Source organism: Ambystoma mexicanum, chromosome 11 (assembly GCF_040938575.1).
Source record: "Ambystoma mexicanum isolate Mex_15411 chromosome 11, UKY_AmexF1_1, whole genome shotgun sequence".
NCBI lineage: Eukaryota > Metazoa > Chordata > Amphibia > Caudata > Ambystomatidae > Ambystoma > Ambystoma mexicanum.
Window position 1 is genome coordinate 784,551,014 of NC_090934.1, and position 19,190 is coordinate 784,570,203.

Below are 19,190 nucleotides of genomic sequence, written 5' to 3' on the forward strand. Positions count from 1 at the left end.
AAAGGGTGCTCTTTCTAGAATATGAAAAATAATCAATCTTTTAGGGGTAGAGGATCATCCTAGCTGGAGTCGGCAGTGTCTCTATCATCAGGGCCTAATGCAGAAAACATATCATAATTGGTTCTATTTAATGGCCATCATGATTCTCCCATGAGGGGCAGGATTCACTCCACAAGAGGCCATGGTAGCGGATAGCTATTAATTGGTTGGTCCTATAGATGGAGGACCAAGGATACAGCCTATCCTTCTTGTAAAGAATACCTCCAACCCCCTACATTCTTTTCGTCTCCTAAGGAGCCGCTGCTGCTGGAAGGAATCTCTAAACTACTGCTGAAAGGAGTGGTGATGCTTTTTCCAACATACAAAGTAAAAAAGGCTAGTATATATATATATATATGTGTATATATGCCTTGGGAGGATAGCTCAGGGGCAACATGCTCATCTTATAAGCAAGACGACAGAGCAACACAGGTTTGATCCCCGGGTCAGCGCTTAGAAACCTCTGTATATTAAGCGCATTATAAATAACCAATTATATCATATCATAGTATTCCTTTTATTTCCTGGTATCCATTCTAGCCTGGGACTCCTCAACAAATGTGCTTGTCTCTTTCACATTCATATCCACCCTAAACTTCGGAAATATGTTTTTGTGGTGGGAAGCACCACTGCCAGTTCGCAGCGCTCCCATTCAGCCTTGTTTTGGCCCCAATTATTCACAAAGGTCATAGCATTGGAAGCGACCAATCTGCACAGGAGGAAGGTGCACATCTTGCCCTATCTTGACGATTGGCTCCTGCGAGCCAGATCAGAAAGAAAAGTCAGCCCTACAGGACTGTTAAGGCAGTGTTTGTACATTTATGAGGGCTGTACAACCACTAACCCTACGGTAGGGCAAATAAACCAAGAAAAGAAAGTCAAACATCTCATAATGGTAGGTAGAGTGACAGAGCAATCCAACGTCACTCAGGAAGTAGTAGCAGGCTGACACAGAGGTACAATAATTCTACACATCTATGCATTGGAAATACACCACACTGATAAACTACAACTAACACATTTGTTATGTAACACATATAAAACTCTACTCTCATCAGATTAAATAAGTACATGCAGATAATCAGGGCTCGAAATTGGGACTGGATAAGCAGGAGCTATAAGTAGCTCCTGGTTAACCAGCAGTAACGGGTCACCAGGAGCTACCACTGTGAAACATGGTGCTAGGGTACAGCGTTTTGCAAATCTAACTTCCACATAAAATGCAAACCTATTTATGACCCCTTATTCTTTAAATGTCATATAGAAGTGTCTTAATGTTTAGTCGTTGAATGTTCCAAATGTACAGAGTTTAATTCACATAGTTGTGTTTATTTGGCGCCAGTTGGCCTGGGGAGCCAAAAGTAACTCCTGTTAACTGCTGATTTTAACCTAACCAGGCTCTTCTGTGCAATCTGCAGGAGCTTAACAGCTCCCAGCTCCCCTCAATTTCGAACCCTGCATAATACACACAGTATAAAAATACACAAACCATTTTAAAATCATATCTGTCCTTGAGGACTCTCCTCACCCCTATAATTAAATGTGGGTGACTATCAAGGATAGGCATATAAGATAGTGACAAGGTAGCCAAGGAGAGAGAGAAGGGGAACCAGATAGTCTAACAAACAGTTATACATCCCTAGTTCCTGCCCAAGAGTGCATTGTACAACCAGACACAACCCAGACTTGTTTTATAGTGTAGGTCTACATCCTAGTGGTATGCACACAGAGCATAAAGGCAAGCTGTGGGAAGAAAAAGGAACCTTTTAACACATGTGAGAAATAGTCATAAGGTCCCTAAGGCCAATGTCAACAATCCACGGTAATTCTGGCCCACTAGGGCATTGTTTTTATGTAATCTAAAGGTGCACATTACAGTCAGACACTGCTCGAGGGTGGGAAAGCAATTCAAATGCACAGTCAGATACCCCCAAAAAATCCACATATGTCTTAGACACAGTTAACACAGCAATTTACTGCATGAAAATAGTGTTATTAAAAATAGACTATGTAAGGTGATAATCCATATTTTACTGGAGTGGCGGCAACGACTTTAGAAATACATTAAAAGTTACTGATAAGTGCTACACATCCAGTTATTGGCCTAGAACTCCCTCAAACCATAACAGGTAATATGTCCAAGGCATGTCAGTATACCCAAAGTCACTTTATGAGAGTTCCAAAGTGAGTAGACTATTCCACAGGAACAAATGGGACAAAGTCAGTAGGTCATCCGTGTGTATGGAGAAAGTAAATGTACATCTCAGTTCAGCCCCACAGGTGCAGATTCAGTGGCAAACCCCCACAGGGAGGACCAGAGGAGACCCCAACGAAGAGATCAATAGGTCAGTTCAAGAAGCAGAAGCCCTAGGAGGAGGATGCAGCAAAGCAGGAAGATCCCCAATCTCTACCAAAGGGAAATGAGGTAAAGACTTGCTTCAGAAACGTCTTTACCTTGTACCAGAAGGACTCTTGAGGGCGAGTATGGGGGACAAGTGCTACCCCAGGACTCAGTGGTAAGTATGGGAAAACTGGCCCTCACACTAAACAACAAACACAATGGAAATTATGTAACAACACAATGGGCCTCATTACACGGAAGGCGGTATGGGTTTACCGTTACCGGTAAGGGTACCGGTACCGGTAAACCCTTACCGCCTTACTACGAGGTCCCTTTGCGGGTCCTCCCTTAACGCCTGGTTTTTACAGGCGTTAAGTACGGGACCCGCAAAGGGACCTTGGCGCTAATTACGGTACCGCAATTTGCGGTACCGTAATTAGCACCTTCACCATTAACATGGAGCCCTATGGGGCTGACTGGCAATGGTGAAGGGGCAATGGTGGATGGCGGAATTAGCGCACCCACACACCTTGGAATATGGTGCCATCCACCAAGGCGGACCCGCTAAGGTACCGGCGGCAGCCATGGCACTAATAGCGCCATGGCTTACCGCCTTCCGTGTAATGAGGCCCAATGTCTGAAGGGCCTTCTCATACCTGGGTAGGATTCCTTCCCAAGGTTTCAAAGTAAACTTCAAAATGTTCAGCAAAAGAAAAGAAAGGTTTTGAACCAGCTCTTGAAAGTACAAAGTCAAAGAAAAAGTTCATCAAACAAGAATCCACTGGATTGTTCCTGAATGAAAAGATCCCCTTCCAGCTTCCAGAAAAGAAATAGCACCAATGCTAATCCTGTTTTTGTTGTTGTTGTAAGCCACTTCATTAAACAAACAAACACAAAATAGACAGGTGTTCACTTCTCTGATACAACCGCTGAAATATGCATCTTTTCAATACATTTTGTAAACCATCATCACCTCCCACCCTCCTGGGCCCCACTTCAGCGGGAGTGTCCTTATTCTCCCTCACTTCTCCTACCCGCCTGCCAGACTGTTGTGGGGTGTTTTTATTAGGCAAACAAAGGTCTACTCCCACAGACACCTCCTTCTAAGTATATACCTTCAAATTGGCCTTTCTCCATCAGAAATAATGTGTCAGCGTCAGCACATTCCGAACTTCCACTTCCATATTCCTCTCATGCATACCTCTCTGCAGCACCCTGTGCCATACTGCGGTCTCACTAAGTAACCTGTGCTTTAAGACCGCTCACCACGCCTCAATCCTGGCCCCCTCAGTTGATTTCCAGGCCATTGCCAATGGTAATCCTGGTTATGATGAAGTGTCTCTTAATATGATAGTTTGCCACAATTCATAGAGAAAGTATAATGATCACACTTTCAACCGCATATGTTTCTTAATCAACAGTTGGACTTCGTTAGTTACAGTATGTACATTGGTATATCTGTCAGGATGTTCATACCGCAACTGTTTCAACTTCCACAACCACACTTCTCCTGGTAGCACTATAGAAGTTACCTTCATCCCACAGTACTTTACTTGTTATGACTACTTCAAGGTATGATATGCAATGGCATTTATAACACACATATACAGAAATGTTTCAAGGTTGCATGACTTCAGTATTGCTACCACAGCTCAGTACTTCAATTGTTGGAAAGGCTTAACAAGATACTTCAACTTCTTCGGGTAGGCACGGTACTCTTCCTTTTAATGACTCTCTTAAAAGGGGCAGCCTCTTTGCCTCTTCTATCTTCTTGCCAAAATAATAACCTGCTTCTGCCTATCAGACTCACTCTTCTATGGCTTCAACAGACTTTGGCTTCACAGGTTATGTCTACTTCAAAATGTTTCTTTACAAGCAAGTAGTTCCCCTTCCCCAGCTTACTCACACCTTTCTGACAGTCCGTACCCAGCAGCCTTGGTGCCACTCTCAGCTTCCGGTAATACTTGAACATGTATCGTTCAAGCCACTTGGCTGTTAACAGCTTCCCAATGCACCAAGATGACTCTTTACAGTTAGAAGGGCAGGTTTCACCTTCAACAGGGGTTCCCTTTTTGCTTGGTAATGCTTGTTCTTCTTTTCAATAGTTTAAACTCTTCACTTTCGAAATAAAATGAAAATAACGTCTCCTTAATATACAGTGTCAGTTTCAAGATTCAGATGAAAACGCCATTGGGCACACGCGACCTCTCTTTAAAATAGAGTTCAGGGTTTAGAGAAAAAGATAGAATTGTATTTCCACATTAACCGCACAGGATAAAGTTCTGACTCCTTTGGGGAATTTATAATTTGTAACTTGCATATTATTAAGTTTAGGTATTTGGTAATGGTGTAGAAAAAGGGTCCCCTTTTTTAATTAGGGCCACATGACCACTCGGTTATACAGTTACATTCTTTAAACACTTCAACAATGGTGTTCAATGGCTTTAGCTTCTCACGGAGTGTTTGATCTTTCACGGGATACGTGAATGCTACAATTGCATTGTTCATCAGACTTTGGTATTCAGCTAAGAGCTTTCACTCGCATAGAATAATCAGCAAAACACTTAGGAGCTGGCTACAGGTCCCGGTAAGGCTCGTGGACTATACTAGAACGCTGTGCTTCACTTACCAGCTACATAGACATTGGATTTGCCGGTTGCACTGTTTCCTCTACAACTTCTGGCTCGCTGGGGACCCACATTCTTCTCCAACATGGGTGTCTCTGGTTCGGCTACTTAACTTGGGAGTTCCTTTTTCCTCAGACCCTCGGCTAGCCACTTGCTTCTTGCCTTAGTCTCCTGCGCTTCCACAGCTCTGCAATAACAGCAATTCGGCTCACAAGTGGAAAACATCTCCTGAACGTCGTCTGCCATGCAGCCTCTGCAGTTCAGATTTTGGCAGAAAAGGACTCTCTCAGAACTTGCAGATGAAATCTACTGTCCATGTTCCGGCGCCCCTTCTGTTCTTCCACTTTACTTGTGATTTGTCAGCCTTGTGCTGCTTCTCTGCTACTAGTACTACAGCCAGATTTCCAGCTCTTGTTCCAGCTCATTCGACTCCTTCTTTCCCGAGTGGACCTTTTAGGCCTCACAGGTTCAACAATTGTCTTCAGGTGTGGGCTATTAGCCTTACTTTCCTGACTACTGCAATGGCTACTAGGCTTAAATGCCTGGCTACTACATCTGCATGACTCTTCAGCCCTCTTCCTTGTCCTAGTACCTCTAGGAGTTTAGGACTTTTAGTCCCTTTTCAACAAAGTTAGGTTTTTCAATTTCTGAATATTTTGTAACAGTAGATTTAATTCCCTTAAGACTTTTAACCGAGGGGCTATAAGAATTAGATATTACAGAGGAAGATGGTTTAGTGAAGACATGTCCATACTCTTTTACATAGTACCCTTGGTATTGAGGAGGATATTTAGTTTGTGAAACCAAAAACCAAAAAAGAGCTTTCTTTTGGTATAGTTTGCTCTGATTTTATAACCTTAGGGTTCACAACCATAGATCTTGTATAAGGATTAGAGACATTAACGTGGCAACAAGCCATGTCCTCTTTAGGTACAATGGGAAGAATCTTCCTGTCGGAGGGAAAATACTGCGTCTCATCCCACGGAATCTGCTCACCACCCTGGGACCTGTCTCCTCCCAGGTGATCCTCCCGCAGCATACCACCTCCAGGGTTGGGATCAGGAAGTGTCTGCCTCCCCCTGGCCACCTGGGAGGAGACTTCAGGCAGGGTTTCAGTGAGTGATCTGTAGGATTCATCACAGAAAGCAACTGTAGTTTTGGGCTATTGCGAATGGGCTGAAGGTGATCGCATCACACCTCTCTGGCAGTCTGAGAACTCATGCAGGGATTCACAAGAGTGGATTGGCCTTTGCGTACAAATGTGTTGTGAGTTGGCGCACAAGGAGGTTCCTCTGGGTTGAGAGCACATTCCACAAGCCCAAGCGGATACTGCCATCCTGCAAAGGAGTTTGTTGGTATGATACATCTATCAAGCAGCCACATGGGCTTAGTTGCATAACTTCACAAAGCACTACCATCTTGACACACTGGCTGGCGAGGATATGAAGGTGGGCAAATAAGTCCTTAAGAATGTTCTGTTTTGGTTGGCATTCTCTTTAGGTTTTCCAGCGGTGGATTTTACAGGATATTGCTTTGGGACACTTTCAGGCGGGGAGGAATCTTGTCAGGAATGCATCCATTAGAAGGGCATATTCTCCAGCATTGGATCTTTCATGGATTCACATGCTTAGAATATTCCCCGTCGTCAGACTGGGAACCCTCGGTACACATATATAGTCGTTTCCTATAGGAAAAAACTTCCGACACTTGTGTGTCCTATCCACATCTATGTCCTCTCTGGGGCCGTTCACGCATGCCCCGTAGGACGTAGCGGTATAAAAGCCCCGCCCCCGCGGGTCCCGTCAGATTTCAACCGTCTCCAAAGATAGTGGGATCTCCTCGCGTAGTCTCTACTGCTAGATTTTTCGAATTGTCGAACTCCTGTGAGTTTGTTAATTTCTTCGGAATGTCGGGAAAACCTCTTTTTCGCCCGTGTGCCACGTGCGGATTGAAGAAGGTTTACGAGGGGGATGGCCATTTAGACTGTATTTATTGCCTCCACCCTCACCACTCGGCAGACCAGTGCGAAATATGTAAAGGTTTCTCCCAGAAAACCTTGAAGGATCGAAATCGACGGCTGGTATCCTGCTTAGATGACGGTGCGGGAGCGTACCCTCAGTCAGAAGTGGGCTCTGTGCGCAGCTTGGCCTCTGCGAAAACATCAGGAGCCCCTCGACGCCCAACTTCGTCGGAACCTCCGGCTAAGAAGTCACGACCTGTGGAAAAGGACGTTCCACGAAGTCACTCTTCTAAGGACTCTTCTAAAGACTCTGCAAGAAAGACATCGTCGTCAACTTCGTCGAAGAAAGGAAAGGAAAGGCCTAAATCCTCCTCGGGCGATCAACACAGATCAGCCACGAGTAGAGAGTTGGATAAACGCAGGGAGAGCGCTGTGAAGGCGGGACCGCCTAAACCACCTGCAGGCCCAACGTCGACGACGACGAACCAGTCGGTGTCCTCAGTGCCTCTGACGCAGTCGATTTCACCGGTCATCAACCCAGCTACGACCTCGGCGACGATGTCCTCGTCGACGGAAGTTCTGGCCTGGAGACCAGAAGTATTCGATATGGGGCTGCCTGACACATTGCTACAGGAACAGGCAGCGTCACTTGCCTCGAAAGAAGACGACGGCTTCAGAATTGTGAGCCCGGAGGACCTCGGTCTACGAGCCAGGTTTCCATCAGGAGCAACCTGCTCTCAGGTTTTTACTCAACCTCCAAGCTCTCAGGCGACCCTGTCCATGGAGGTACTGTCCTCCTTGCACTCGCTGCTGAAATCGCTGGACGAAAGGCTACCACCTATACCGTCGACACCCCCCGTCGACGAGCCCGGCCCTTCACACCGCCCGACTGGGGTTCCAACTATTCCAGCAGTCCAGGAGGAAAGTGAGCTTTCGGACTCCCTATCTGACCACGGGTCAGCGTCAGATATATCCCTCTCACCATCTAGGGATCCATCCTGGGTGTCGGATGTGGAAATGGAAACACCGAAGAGTCCCACTCACCCGTCACCACCGGACGATATATGTGCCTTTCATTCCATGATGGAAAAAGCGTGCAAGGAGTTTGGCCTGGTCCAACAGGAGGAGAAAAAGGACTGTTTTCTTTTTGACCATATGGGCAAGAGTAGACGCTCAATATTCTCAATACCCATTTTAGACCATGTCTGGAAAGAAGGTGTTCAAACCATGCGTCACCCATTTTCTGAGCCTGCTGTCAAAGGCCGCATTGAAAAGCAATTTAAGGTACCAGACTCTACACCGAAGTGTCTTTCGGCTCAGCCTACACCGGACTCGGTGGTGTCGTCGGCGGCGACGAGAAAAGCAAAGGCCCAACATAAATGCTCTACCCCTCCAGATAATGAGGCAAGGCGCCAAGACGTGTTTGGTAAGAAGGTTCTTTCTGTGGGGGCCTCAACGGTGAAAGCAGCTAACTCCCTGGCGATTGTGGCCAGATATGACAGGGAGATGTGGCACCGACTGGCACCTATTCTGGACCACCTCCCGGAAGAACATAGAAGAACGGCTATGTCCCTGGTTCGAGAAGGCGAAGAAGCATCTAATCATGCTATTAACATAGTGGTGGACCTGGCAGATTCGGGTTTTAAACAAATAAATAACGGAGTTGTTCTAAGACGCCAGGCTTGGCTTAAGTGCACCAACTTCAGACCCGAAGTACAGTATAAAGTTTTGGACATGCCCTTCGAAGGTGATCTTCTTTTCGGAGAAAAGGTGGACGAGGCCTTGAAGGGCATGAAGGAGGACTCAGATACAGCACGCTCGTTGGGTTCTCTCCAGAGTGGTAAGCCCTTTCGTTCTTTTCGTCCCTTTAGATGAGCATCTGGAAACTCAAGATTCTCAGCAACCAGGGATAGATCTTTTGGTAGATCAGCGTATCCTTCTCAAGGATATAGACGCGCCTCTCAGACCTCAAGCCGGCGCAGAAACTTCCAGTCTTCCAAGAGACGACCAACTTATTCGTCGTCGACGAGCAAACAGAAAGACCAACAATGACGGGAAGCGTACCGTTCTGGGAGGAAGAGTGTCAAGCTGCATCGAGGAATGGGAGACCATCACAACAGATCAGTGGGTTTTGGACACTGTGAGGTACGGACATTCCCTACTGTTCAAATGCAAACCTCCAAAATGTCCACCAATACACCTATCCCAGCCACATCTAAACATCTTGCGGCAGGAAGTAACACTCATGTTACAGAAAGGCGCCATCGAATTAGTCCCTGCATCGCAGAAAGGCCTAGGGGTATACTCACGGTGTTTTGTGGTAAAGAAACCAAACGGAAAATGGCGCCCTATTCTCGATCTGCAAGACCTCAACAAGACCCTACAGAGTCAAAAATTCAAAATGCTTACACTGCAGGAGGTGATCAGATCCGTCCAAAGGGACGATTTTTTGGCGTCAATGGATCTACAGGACGCGTACTTCCACATTCCGGTGTGTCAAAAACACAGGAGGTTTCTGAGGTTCATGGTAAGTCAGACACACTACCAATTTGCAGTGCTCCCATTTGGTCTAAAGTCCTCCCCAAGAACGTTTACAAAATGTTTGGCACCTGTGGCAGCCTGGCTGCGAAAGGGAGGGCATCATGTATACCCGTACCTCGACGACTGGCTTGTGAGGGGATCCTCCCCAGCGTCGACCAACGACAGCGTACAAGCCACCTTACAGCTTCTGCAACGACTGGGGTTCGCAGTGAACTTCGAAAAGTCTTCTCTAAAGCCCTCAAGGAGCTTGAAATTCTTGGGAGCTCAATTCGAAACCCACTCGGGAATAGTGAAACCGTCCCTAGACAGGATACTGAAGATCGAACAACTGACGAGTCGACTTCGCCTACAGAGCACGTTTTCCGTGAGAAAATATGTGGCAATCCTGGGTTCCATGGCTTCATGCATCCACCTAGTAGCAAACTGCCGATTGTTCATGAGGCCTCTACAGGAGTTCCTGTCGGACAGATGGAAGCAGGCCACGGGCCGGTGGTCAGACAGGATAACCGTCGACGACGAGGGTGTCATCAGATCCCTCCAATGGTGGAAAATCTTTCACAACCTGGACAGAGGGGTTCCTCTACAAGAGCCGGAATTTCAGAACACCATCATCACGGACGCCTCCCTGACAGGTTGGGGAGCACACATGAACGATCATCAAACCCAGGGCAGATGGTCTTCGACCGAATCGCACCTACACATCAACGTGCTGGAACTGAGGGCAGTGAGATGGGCCTTGAAATCATTCCTTCCACATATCAAAGGATCAAAAGTAAGAGTGCTGACAGACAACACGACAGCCATGTTCTACTTGATAAAGCAAGGCGGCACCAGATCCAGGACTCTTTCGGTGGAAGCTCAAAAGATCTGGCACTGGGCGTTGAAACACAACATATCCTTAGTGGCTTACCATCTCCCGGGTGTGAAGAATGTGCAAGCGGATTCCCTGAGCAGGACAATGGCTCAAATACACGAGTGGGAGCTGGTCACCGGTCAGCTACAAATAATCTTCGAAAGGTGGGGGACCCCATCAATCGACCTCTTCGCAACAAAAGAAAACAAGAAATGCGAACAGTTCGCGAGCAGATGGCCTCAAAAAGGATCCCTGGGGGAAGCGTTCTCGTTTCCTTGGACGGACAAATTCCTGTACGCTTTCCCTCCGCTCCCCCTTATACGGAGGACAATCCAGGGGAAATGCCGGGTCATCCTAGTAGCACCGTATTGGCCGAGACAACCATGGTTTTCCGACCTCCTACATCTGTCGTTGGAACAGCCTATAACTCTCCAGAAAGTGCCGAACCTACTGTCCAGGGACAAGGGAACGGTGTGGCACCACAATCCGGACAGCCTCAACTTAACAGCATGGCTCCTGACTTTTCAGAGTTCGGCAGCTTGAAAGTCTCGTCGGATTGCCGGAGAATTCTGCAGGCGGCTAGGGCCCCTTTGACTAACAAATCATACATATGCAAATGGCGAAGGTTCTGTACGTGGTGTCAAACACAGCACGAAATTCAGCCTTTAAAAGTAACCCCTGAGCAAATTCTTCCGTATCTTCTTCACCTAGCTGAGAGTGGGCTGTCATCATCGTCCATCAAAGTGCACTTGGCGGCCATTTCAAGGTTTACGAGGAGGAGGCAGTCTTCACCATTATTCAGTGACAGACTGGTGAAACATTTCATGAGGGGTCTCTTTAGAACTTTCCCCCCTACGAAGCGGTTCCCACCGTCGTGGAGTTTAAATGTGGTGTTGGCTGCCTTAATTAAGCCTCCATTTGAGCCAATGTCCTCTTCATCCATGCAGTTCCTATCTTGGAAACTGGCTTTCTTAATTGCCATTACATCGGCTAGAAGAATGTCGGAATTACAGGCATTGGTCATAGATCCTCCATATATGAGATTCTTTAAGGACAAAGTAATTTTATCAACTAACCCTACTTTCATCCCGAAAGTACCGACAGTCTATCACAAGCACTCGACCCTGGTCCTTCCTACTTTCTTTGCGTCCCCGTCGTCGGCGTCGGAAAAAGCCCTTCATACTCTGGACGTCAAAAGGGCGTTAAAATTTTACCTGCAAAGGACGCAAGATATCCGAACTACCAGACAGTTGTTCATTGCCTACGGTCCGTCGGCGAGAGGAAGGGCAATCTCCAAGCAAGGCCTGGCTCGTTGGGTCTCTTCGGCAATTACTTTTAGTCACTCCAAGGCTGGGAGACCCCTACAAGGACGCCCTAGAGCCCATTCCACGAGATCGACAGCCTCCTCCGCGGCTCTATGGGCAGGAATTCCTCTGACAGACATCTGCCAGACGGCGGCATGGTCTGTCCCACACACGTTTACACGCCATTACTGCCTGGAAAGGCAGCATGCGGATGAGGTACAGATGGGAAGGGCAGTCCTGCGCCATCTGTTTCAATGAGGTAAGCCAAAAACGGTTAAGCTTTGTCTTTTGCCTTGCCTATTCTGGTTCGTTAGTGTGCCTGTTTTGAGCAATATGTATTATGAATATGTATATATCGGAAAATATGTTGCTGCCTACGTGCCTATATATATATATTAGGTTTTGGGTGTTTTTTTTTTGTAGTGTATGTTACAATGCATTCTCACCTCCTTCTTTTAGGATACTGCTATACAATCTATTCTAAGCATGTGAATCCATGAAAGATCCAATGCTGGAGAAGGGAGTAGTTTCTTACCTGTAACTCCATTTCTCCAGCGTTGGTATCTTTCATGGATTCACATGCGCCCACCAGCCTCCCCGGAATGCAATGTGCAAGATATGTGCATAAGCAGGTTCCCCTTTCTACTTTGGAGGGGCCGAAATCTGACGGGACCCGCGGGGGCGGGGCTTTTATACCGCTACGTCCTACGGGGCATGCGTGAACGGCCCCAGAGAGGACGTAGATGTGGATAGGACACACAAGTGTCGGACGTTTTTTCCTATAGGAAACGACTATATATGTGTACCGAGGGTTCCCAGTCTGACGACGGGGAATATTCTAAGCATGTGAATCCATGAAAGATACCAACGCTGGAGAAATGGAGTTACAGGTAAGAAACTACTCCCTTACTTAACTTTGATCATTTTCTTTATGAATACTTCTGCCAAAGGATTCCTCCTCAAACTTCTGCCTCCCCTTCAAATCTGATTTCAGATGTTTCTAATAGGATTTTTGCAAATCCAACTTTTTTTTAATAAACTGAGTTCACGTTCTGTAATTTACCATTCCTTGCCTATGCCCATGAAGGCACGCACCCAACATTTCACTTAATGTCCAATAATGAGGACACACCCCTACCTGGGAATTAAGCTCTGAGATAAATTGCAAGTGAAATAAACTTTATATAAGAATAATATCTAGCAAAGAACTCTGCTACCCGAGAGCTTCCATAAGGGCTGACCACATTGGATAGACTTCTGCTTGGGTGTATCTCTGGTTTCACGTGGGTCATCTGGGCTCATCTTCGCAGTGAAGGTCAGGGTACAACAAGACACATTTCTATCTATCTAAACTGAACAACAGGAACTGATAATGAGAGATTAAGGGCACACATAAAATCTTACATGAAATAGGCGTGCTTGGGTCACATGAGCTAGTTTATAGGCATTCCAACCCTTACCCTCCAGATTTCTTTTGATACTGCATGCCCCACACCCAGCCTGCCTCAAGGTTTGATCTCCCATATGTCTTACTTATGCGTGCGTGCCTGTGTAGATTATAGAAAATATACTGCTGTGCAGGATTAGAATTTCACTGGGGGATTCTGGTGTGGTCAGGGTGAGGCCAGGTCAGATAGGTATCTGTATGAAAAGGAGTTGGAGGTTCAGTAGTAGTTGGCTGTGGTCTGGCTGAGTGGGGGTCGAGGGGGCACAGGCAGTTTAGTGGAGATGGATGGGTTCTGGTGCAGAGGCCTGCTCTGATCTCATGCTCTGCAGAATGGGAACTGTGAGGATATGATGTTATGCTGTTTGCAACAAATTAATCGCCGGGCTTCCGTGGGAACAGGGCTTAAGCGGAGCTGGCAGGACAGTTGGGGTGATGGAGCCCTGGGCTGTCTGTGCAGGTGCTGGGGATGGGAGAGCTGCTCCCTGCAGGGGGATGATTTTTGGGCCTAGTAAAAGATGACCGCTATCGTGGTACACGATGGAGCATTAGGGCAAGTCTATGGGTTGTGTTATGCGTGCATGTGTCTGTTACATCGCGCTACAGGGCACATCTACATGGTGTATTAGCTTGGGAGTGGTGAGGGGGGCGGAAATGGACCACCCCCTTCCCAACACCCATAAGTGGAACTGGAGAACATGGCACTGGCAGCTTCAAATATATATAGGTGACGACCCTTCTGTCACATGACAGCACCAAGCAGTCATGGTGACTGACCTCTGAGCCCTGTGGCAACACCTGGTGGCTGGAGAAAAACTTTCTGAAGCAGACTGTATCTGGACTGGAATCGGAAGATAAATCTGTAGCAGGAATTAATGTTTCCATCAGAAAGAACATTACTGCAGGCAAGTAATTTGTTTGCTCATACCCTAAACCCCAAGTTTCATGCACCTTGGTCTCATGCCCCACCACAAATGCAGTACATTTGACAAAATCTTTTAATGTATTAACCTTTTGTTGCTTACATAATTTAAGGTTGCTCTGCACATTTTGTGAAAGATTTAGCTTTCTGACGTTGAGCTCCTTGTACCATTTGAATGTCATTTTTACGGCTCTTGCTTTTTATTTATTAGATGATGTCATCAGAAGCTATAGAAAGTTGCAGAATGATGCCATCACATAGGAATCGAAGCAATAGTGCAGAAATCAAAGTCCCGCATACACGAATTGATGATGAAGCTGCAATACAGGTAGTCATTCATATCATTGTAAATCTTCATTAACAGTACCAGTATTCTTTCTCGTTACATTTCCAGTGGCTAACCGTTTCCTCTGGCACGATTCTGTGCTTGCTTATATTTGAGGGCATTTACGGTCTGGCTAGGAAATTAATAAGAAGATGCAGGTAGACAGTGTGAACCACTCAATATTTTTGTATTGTTTCATACAAAAACGTTCTTTTATACAAAGATAGTATATTGGCTAATGTTTTCTAGTACATCGTTTTTTTTTTACCAGCAAGCAAATGTTTGCTTTATGTCAGTACTTGACAATCCCTTTTCAACCATTAATTTGAACAATAATTGGCAAAGCCAATGACTCTGGCATTTCTTTATAGGCCTAGGCTGTTACTGTTTGTTTATGGATGGATACAAGGCTGGATGGATGTGTTTGTTTCTGTCTATGGGTGTCGGATGTCTTTGTGTGGGTGGATGTGATTCGGTGGTTGTGTGGGTATGTCTGTGGATGAGCAAAAAAGATGGGTGTGATTGTATTCACCTGTGATGTAGATCTCATCAGGCCTGCCTGATGGTTTGCAATAGAAACTTAAATGCATCTCAGCACAGAACATCAGTGGAGGCTTGTATACAGAGTGCTGTATAACAAAAAAGCCACAAGGCCTTGCGCTCAGCAAGCCTCAAGTCACTGGTCAACCCTTGATGAGGCTTTCCAACAATGTGACGCATAGGTTAACCTTTTCTGAGGCCTAGCACATAAGCTTGAAGAAACTCTTGGTCGTCCGTCCCTGACACTGAGAACAGTGTATGGATAGGCCAATTGTGACCTTGTGACGATGGGCAAATGTGGCAAGGAATACAAATCTAAAAAAAACAATTATTGGGAAGGGGAGTGTGAGACAGGTATGGTATCGAGAGATGACAGACAACTAAAAGGTAGTTCGAAAACCTTTATTTTACTGGCCAGGATGGTGTAACGCCTGTCTTGCCCTAACTCTAAGGTGGGAATGTTCCCTATTGGAAAGTAAACTAAGGTAAGTCTAAGTCTGTCACTCCAAAACAAAATACTGTCTGTGTCAAAATGTATGCTTGCCCTCACTTCTATAGAATACCAATGTTTAAGGGACTTGGTAAACTCAGTAGTGTTTAAAGTAATAAATAGTTTGGCAATGGAGTTCTTCTGTAACTCCCTTCCCCAAGTTCAAGGCACTCGGGATCACAAAGTCCCACAGGCTTCTCAGGATTAAATTGTCAAAAGTTCTCAGTACAGGATTCACTTGTCAAAAAGTTAACAGTATCTTATTTGGCATCTCTGGGTTCCCTCTCCACGAACCCAAAAGCCTTTTGGTTTATACTCTTCAATGTGTCTCCAAGGCTTCCCTTGCCCAAGCTTAGACCCCTTTGATTCCACAGAGTTCACTTTCAGAATACCAATATTCAACTGGTTAAGTTCCACTTTCTTTAACACAAAAGTTCAACTTGCAAAACCATGACAGTTCAACAGGTTTCCCTGCCCCATTCTCAATAGCTCATCTTTGCTTATTTCACTTTAGTTTGTCAGGCAGTTCACTTGTTCAGTGGTGCTCCTTTAGTTGTGGTGCAATTGTCAGACTGCACTGTCCACCCACTACAGGCCATGCAACCAGTTGCCCTTGGCTTTAGCTGTGCCGTCTTGTTAAAGTTCATTAACCAAAAATAAGATTCTCTTTCAACATTCAATTTCTTTATACATTACTGTTTCTTCATATTTTCTTTACTGGGTTTCTGTGGTTCTCCTGGGTCTCTCCCCTACCTGGAAACCCTTCCCAGTATTTATTTCCTTATAGTGGTATCTCTGCAGCCTTCCTGGATAACTCTCCCGGCTAGGGGCCACCCCAATGCTTAACTATTCTTTATACATTTTCTTGGGGATTTTGCTCACACTTTCTCTCTTCACATAGCTCCGCTCCCCTCTCATTGCCTTTTTGCTCACACTTCACAGCTTCACACAGCTCCCCTTTTCTAAAGGTCTTCCTTCTTGACACAAAGGCTGTTTACTTTAAAGTACATTTCACCTGGAGTCTTTAGAAAATGTCCCTTCCCTTCTTTAAAAGAATGCAACCACTCCGATACAATGTATTATTTAAAAGTGGATAGAATAGAGGTTCTTCCTCTAGCACTCTCAAAGTCACACAGGGATTTTCAGACTCTCACACTCACCGGCTCCCCTGTGAAGACTTTCCTTTCTATTGCCCTTGCCACAAACGTCATGAAATGCCTCTCAGGGTTCTTCCTTGACCCCTAAGGCACTCCAGCACTATCGCAATGCCCCAGGAGGGTGATCACTCCTCTTGGTGGGTGGAAGAATGGCCCCTCAGCTGGCCTCCTTCCTCTGCCTTGCCTCTGTCCCAAGGAGCCCCAGTTCCCAAGCTCCACCTGCCAGGAGCAACAGCCTTCCTAGTCCCCAGGATGTGGGCGCTTTCCAGACTGCAGCACTGCATACCCGGGCTCCTCAGAGTCTCGCCTCCTTTCAGCTTCTCTTCTGATTTCACGACCATTTCTGCTCTGTCTCCCCCAGGACTGCTGTTGCTGCTTTCCCCCTCCTTTTTATACACCTTTGACTGGTTAATAGGTTGCAGGTGGGTATACTTAGTTTCAATTGCCTGACCTTCCCTTGCCTTGTTATTGGGCCATCTCCATTGAGTACGCTGGTGTGCCTCTGTTTGCATCTTCTTCGTCCCAATACCATAGTGGTGTTTCACATAGGAGGTCTGTATTCCTCCTGACTCCCTCTTCTTCATCACAGTACTTCAGTGGTATTTTGGGGAACAAAGATGGTGTGCCTTAATATATGACTTAATATATTCCATGAAGGCTGAGGGGGGGTTGGGTAGGCCATTGTCAGAGAAGGGGAATACCATGTCTCAGTTCTTGAGGGATATTTATGATAGAAGGGTTGCATTATTTTATCTTCACCATCTCAATGTTAGAGTGATGTTCAGGATGGTAAAGGTATGACCTGTCGAATCCTCTGCTTTGAGTGTCTGATTGAAAGTCATGGGGTAGTGCAGAACATGAATGAAAATATCCTATGACAGTAGAGGGGTGGGAAGGATAGATCATGGTTAGAAAAGGTGGGATACCATGTCTTGCCCTTCGGAATTCCCTCCCCAATCCTTTAGGACCCTTTTATCCAGGTGATCATCCCTCGCTAGTCCACCCCCAGGGTCTGGATCAATAAGCGATGGTCCTCCCCGGGTCACCTGAAAAGAGGATCCCTGGGGATTAGGTAGGAAAACACCCTTAGGTTTTTCACAGGGAGATTGCATTTATTATGAACATTTTTAACAGACCCCCCCCCCCCGCCCCCAATGTTCATGCCGTACTCAAACACCTTAAGGGGCTTCATAGTTCATGAACTCCTAGATGGACAGTTTTGCTTGGTAACTGGTGAGCAGAATACTAGATCCAGCATGCTTAGGAATCACAGGGGTCATATTGTAAGTGTGGCTATATAAGCCATGCCCACAGCATCCCCCTGCTTAGCATTCAGTCAACAAACATGCTTGCCAGATCCGCTTTTGCACTTGGAGTTGGGCTCAGGCTGCTCCTGTACACTGGGACCTATCTGGGACTCCTGCCCGCCACAGCCAGCACTGCACCCCAATGCCCTTCCGCTGTCACAGGAACTCCAATTAAGCAATTGTTCACACTTACCTTCTCGTTCCCGAGACTACCTTGCTGCTTCGGCTATCCCGCTTATGTCCCAGTGCTCTGCTCCACCACTGCGGGTCCTCACTCGCAACCCAGGGACAAACCTGCAACAAGACTACAGAGAACAAGGATTTAGCCGTTTCCACTTCAGGTCCGCTCCGCACATCCACGTCTCTCGTTCCTTGCTGCGACCTGTTGGGCTAACAGCTGTGCAGCATATACCGTCTGCAAGTTAGAAAAGAAGTTGATAAAGATAAACAAATCAGAATGGCAAAACGACAACATAAAAATTGGCTGAGAAACAGAGGATGCAGAAAAGATGCTACAATCCCTGAAAAACAGGAACACGAGGCAATTGTGGTCCCTATTAAATGGCCAGATGCACACACAAGACTCAATGATTGCCAATGTACCTGAGGCTAGCTGGACTATATATTTTACTGAACTATACAGACTCCGCCCAAAGCAAAATGAGCTTATACAGCAAGTGAAGAATGCAACATGGCAACTTGACTGGGAGTTCTGCGATATACAGAAGGCAATCCAGAGTTTAAATGCATCCTGATGGCCTCTCCAACATGATCATCAAACAGAACACAGCCATTTGGGGATCAATATGCGACTGCATATTTAAGCTAATTCAGAAGACCAAGAACATTCCAGCAACATGGCAGCAAGCTATTCTAATCCCTATATTCAAACACGGGTCAACTAAAGAGCCAAGAAATTATCGTCCGCTTGCTATACTGGACCCACTTGGGAAGATTTTTGCGAAACTGCTGCTTGAGGGCCTGAATAGCTGGGCGACGAAGGAAAAGAAATACGCCACGAGACAAATAGGATTTGTGAAATCTATAGGAAAAATTATCAACCTTTTCCTTTTGAATTTACTAAACCATGAAGCTATAAATTCGAGAACACAGATCTACGTAGCATTCGTGGATCTAAAATTAGCTTTCGACTTGGTGAACAGAACTAGCCTGTGGAATAAATTGCATTCATGGGGTTGTCTGAGTAACATCTTAGAACCCATCAAACTACCATATGAAAACCCCACCATCAGAATCAGAATGTCCAGGGATGGTATACTCACGGATCCGATCAAGACATGGAATGGCTTCAAACAAGGCTGCCCCTTGGCAGCCACATT

General features: G+C 46.1%; 1 protein-coding gene across 6 annotated transcripts in view; it reads left to right on the plus strand.

Annotated features, from left to right (window-relative positions):
* Positions 1 to 19,190, plus strand: part of STK33 (serine/threonine kinase 33) — a 1,615,433-nt gene that overhangs the window by 303,508 nt on the left and 1,292,735 nt on the right. For all 6 annotated transcript variants that reach the window (XM_069623713.1, XM_069623715.1, XM_069623714.1 and 3 more), the window contains one exon: positions 14,243 to 14,359. In XM_069623713.1, the coding sequence (XP_069479814.1) occupies positions 14,243 to 14,359 (117 nt within the window). The remainder of the gene's footprint in view (positions 1 to 14,242; positions 14,360 to 19,190) is intronic.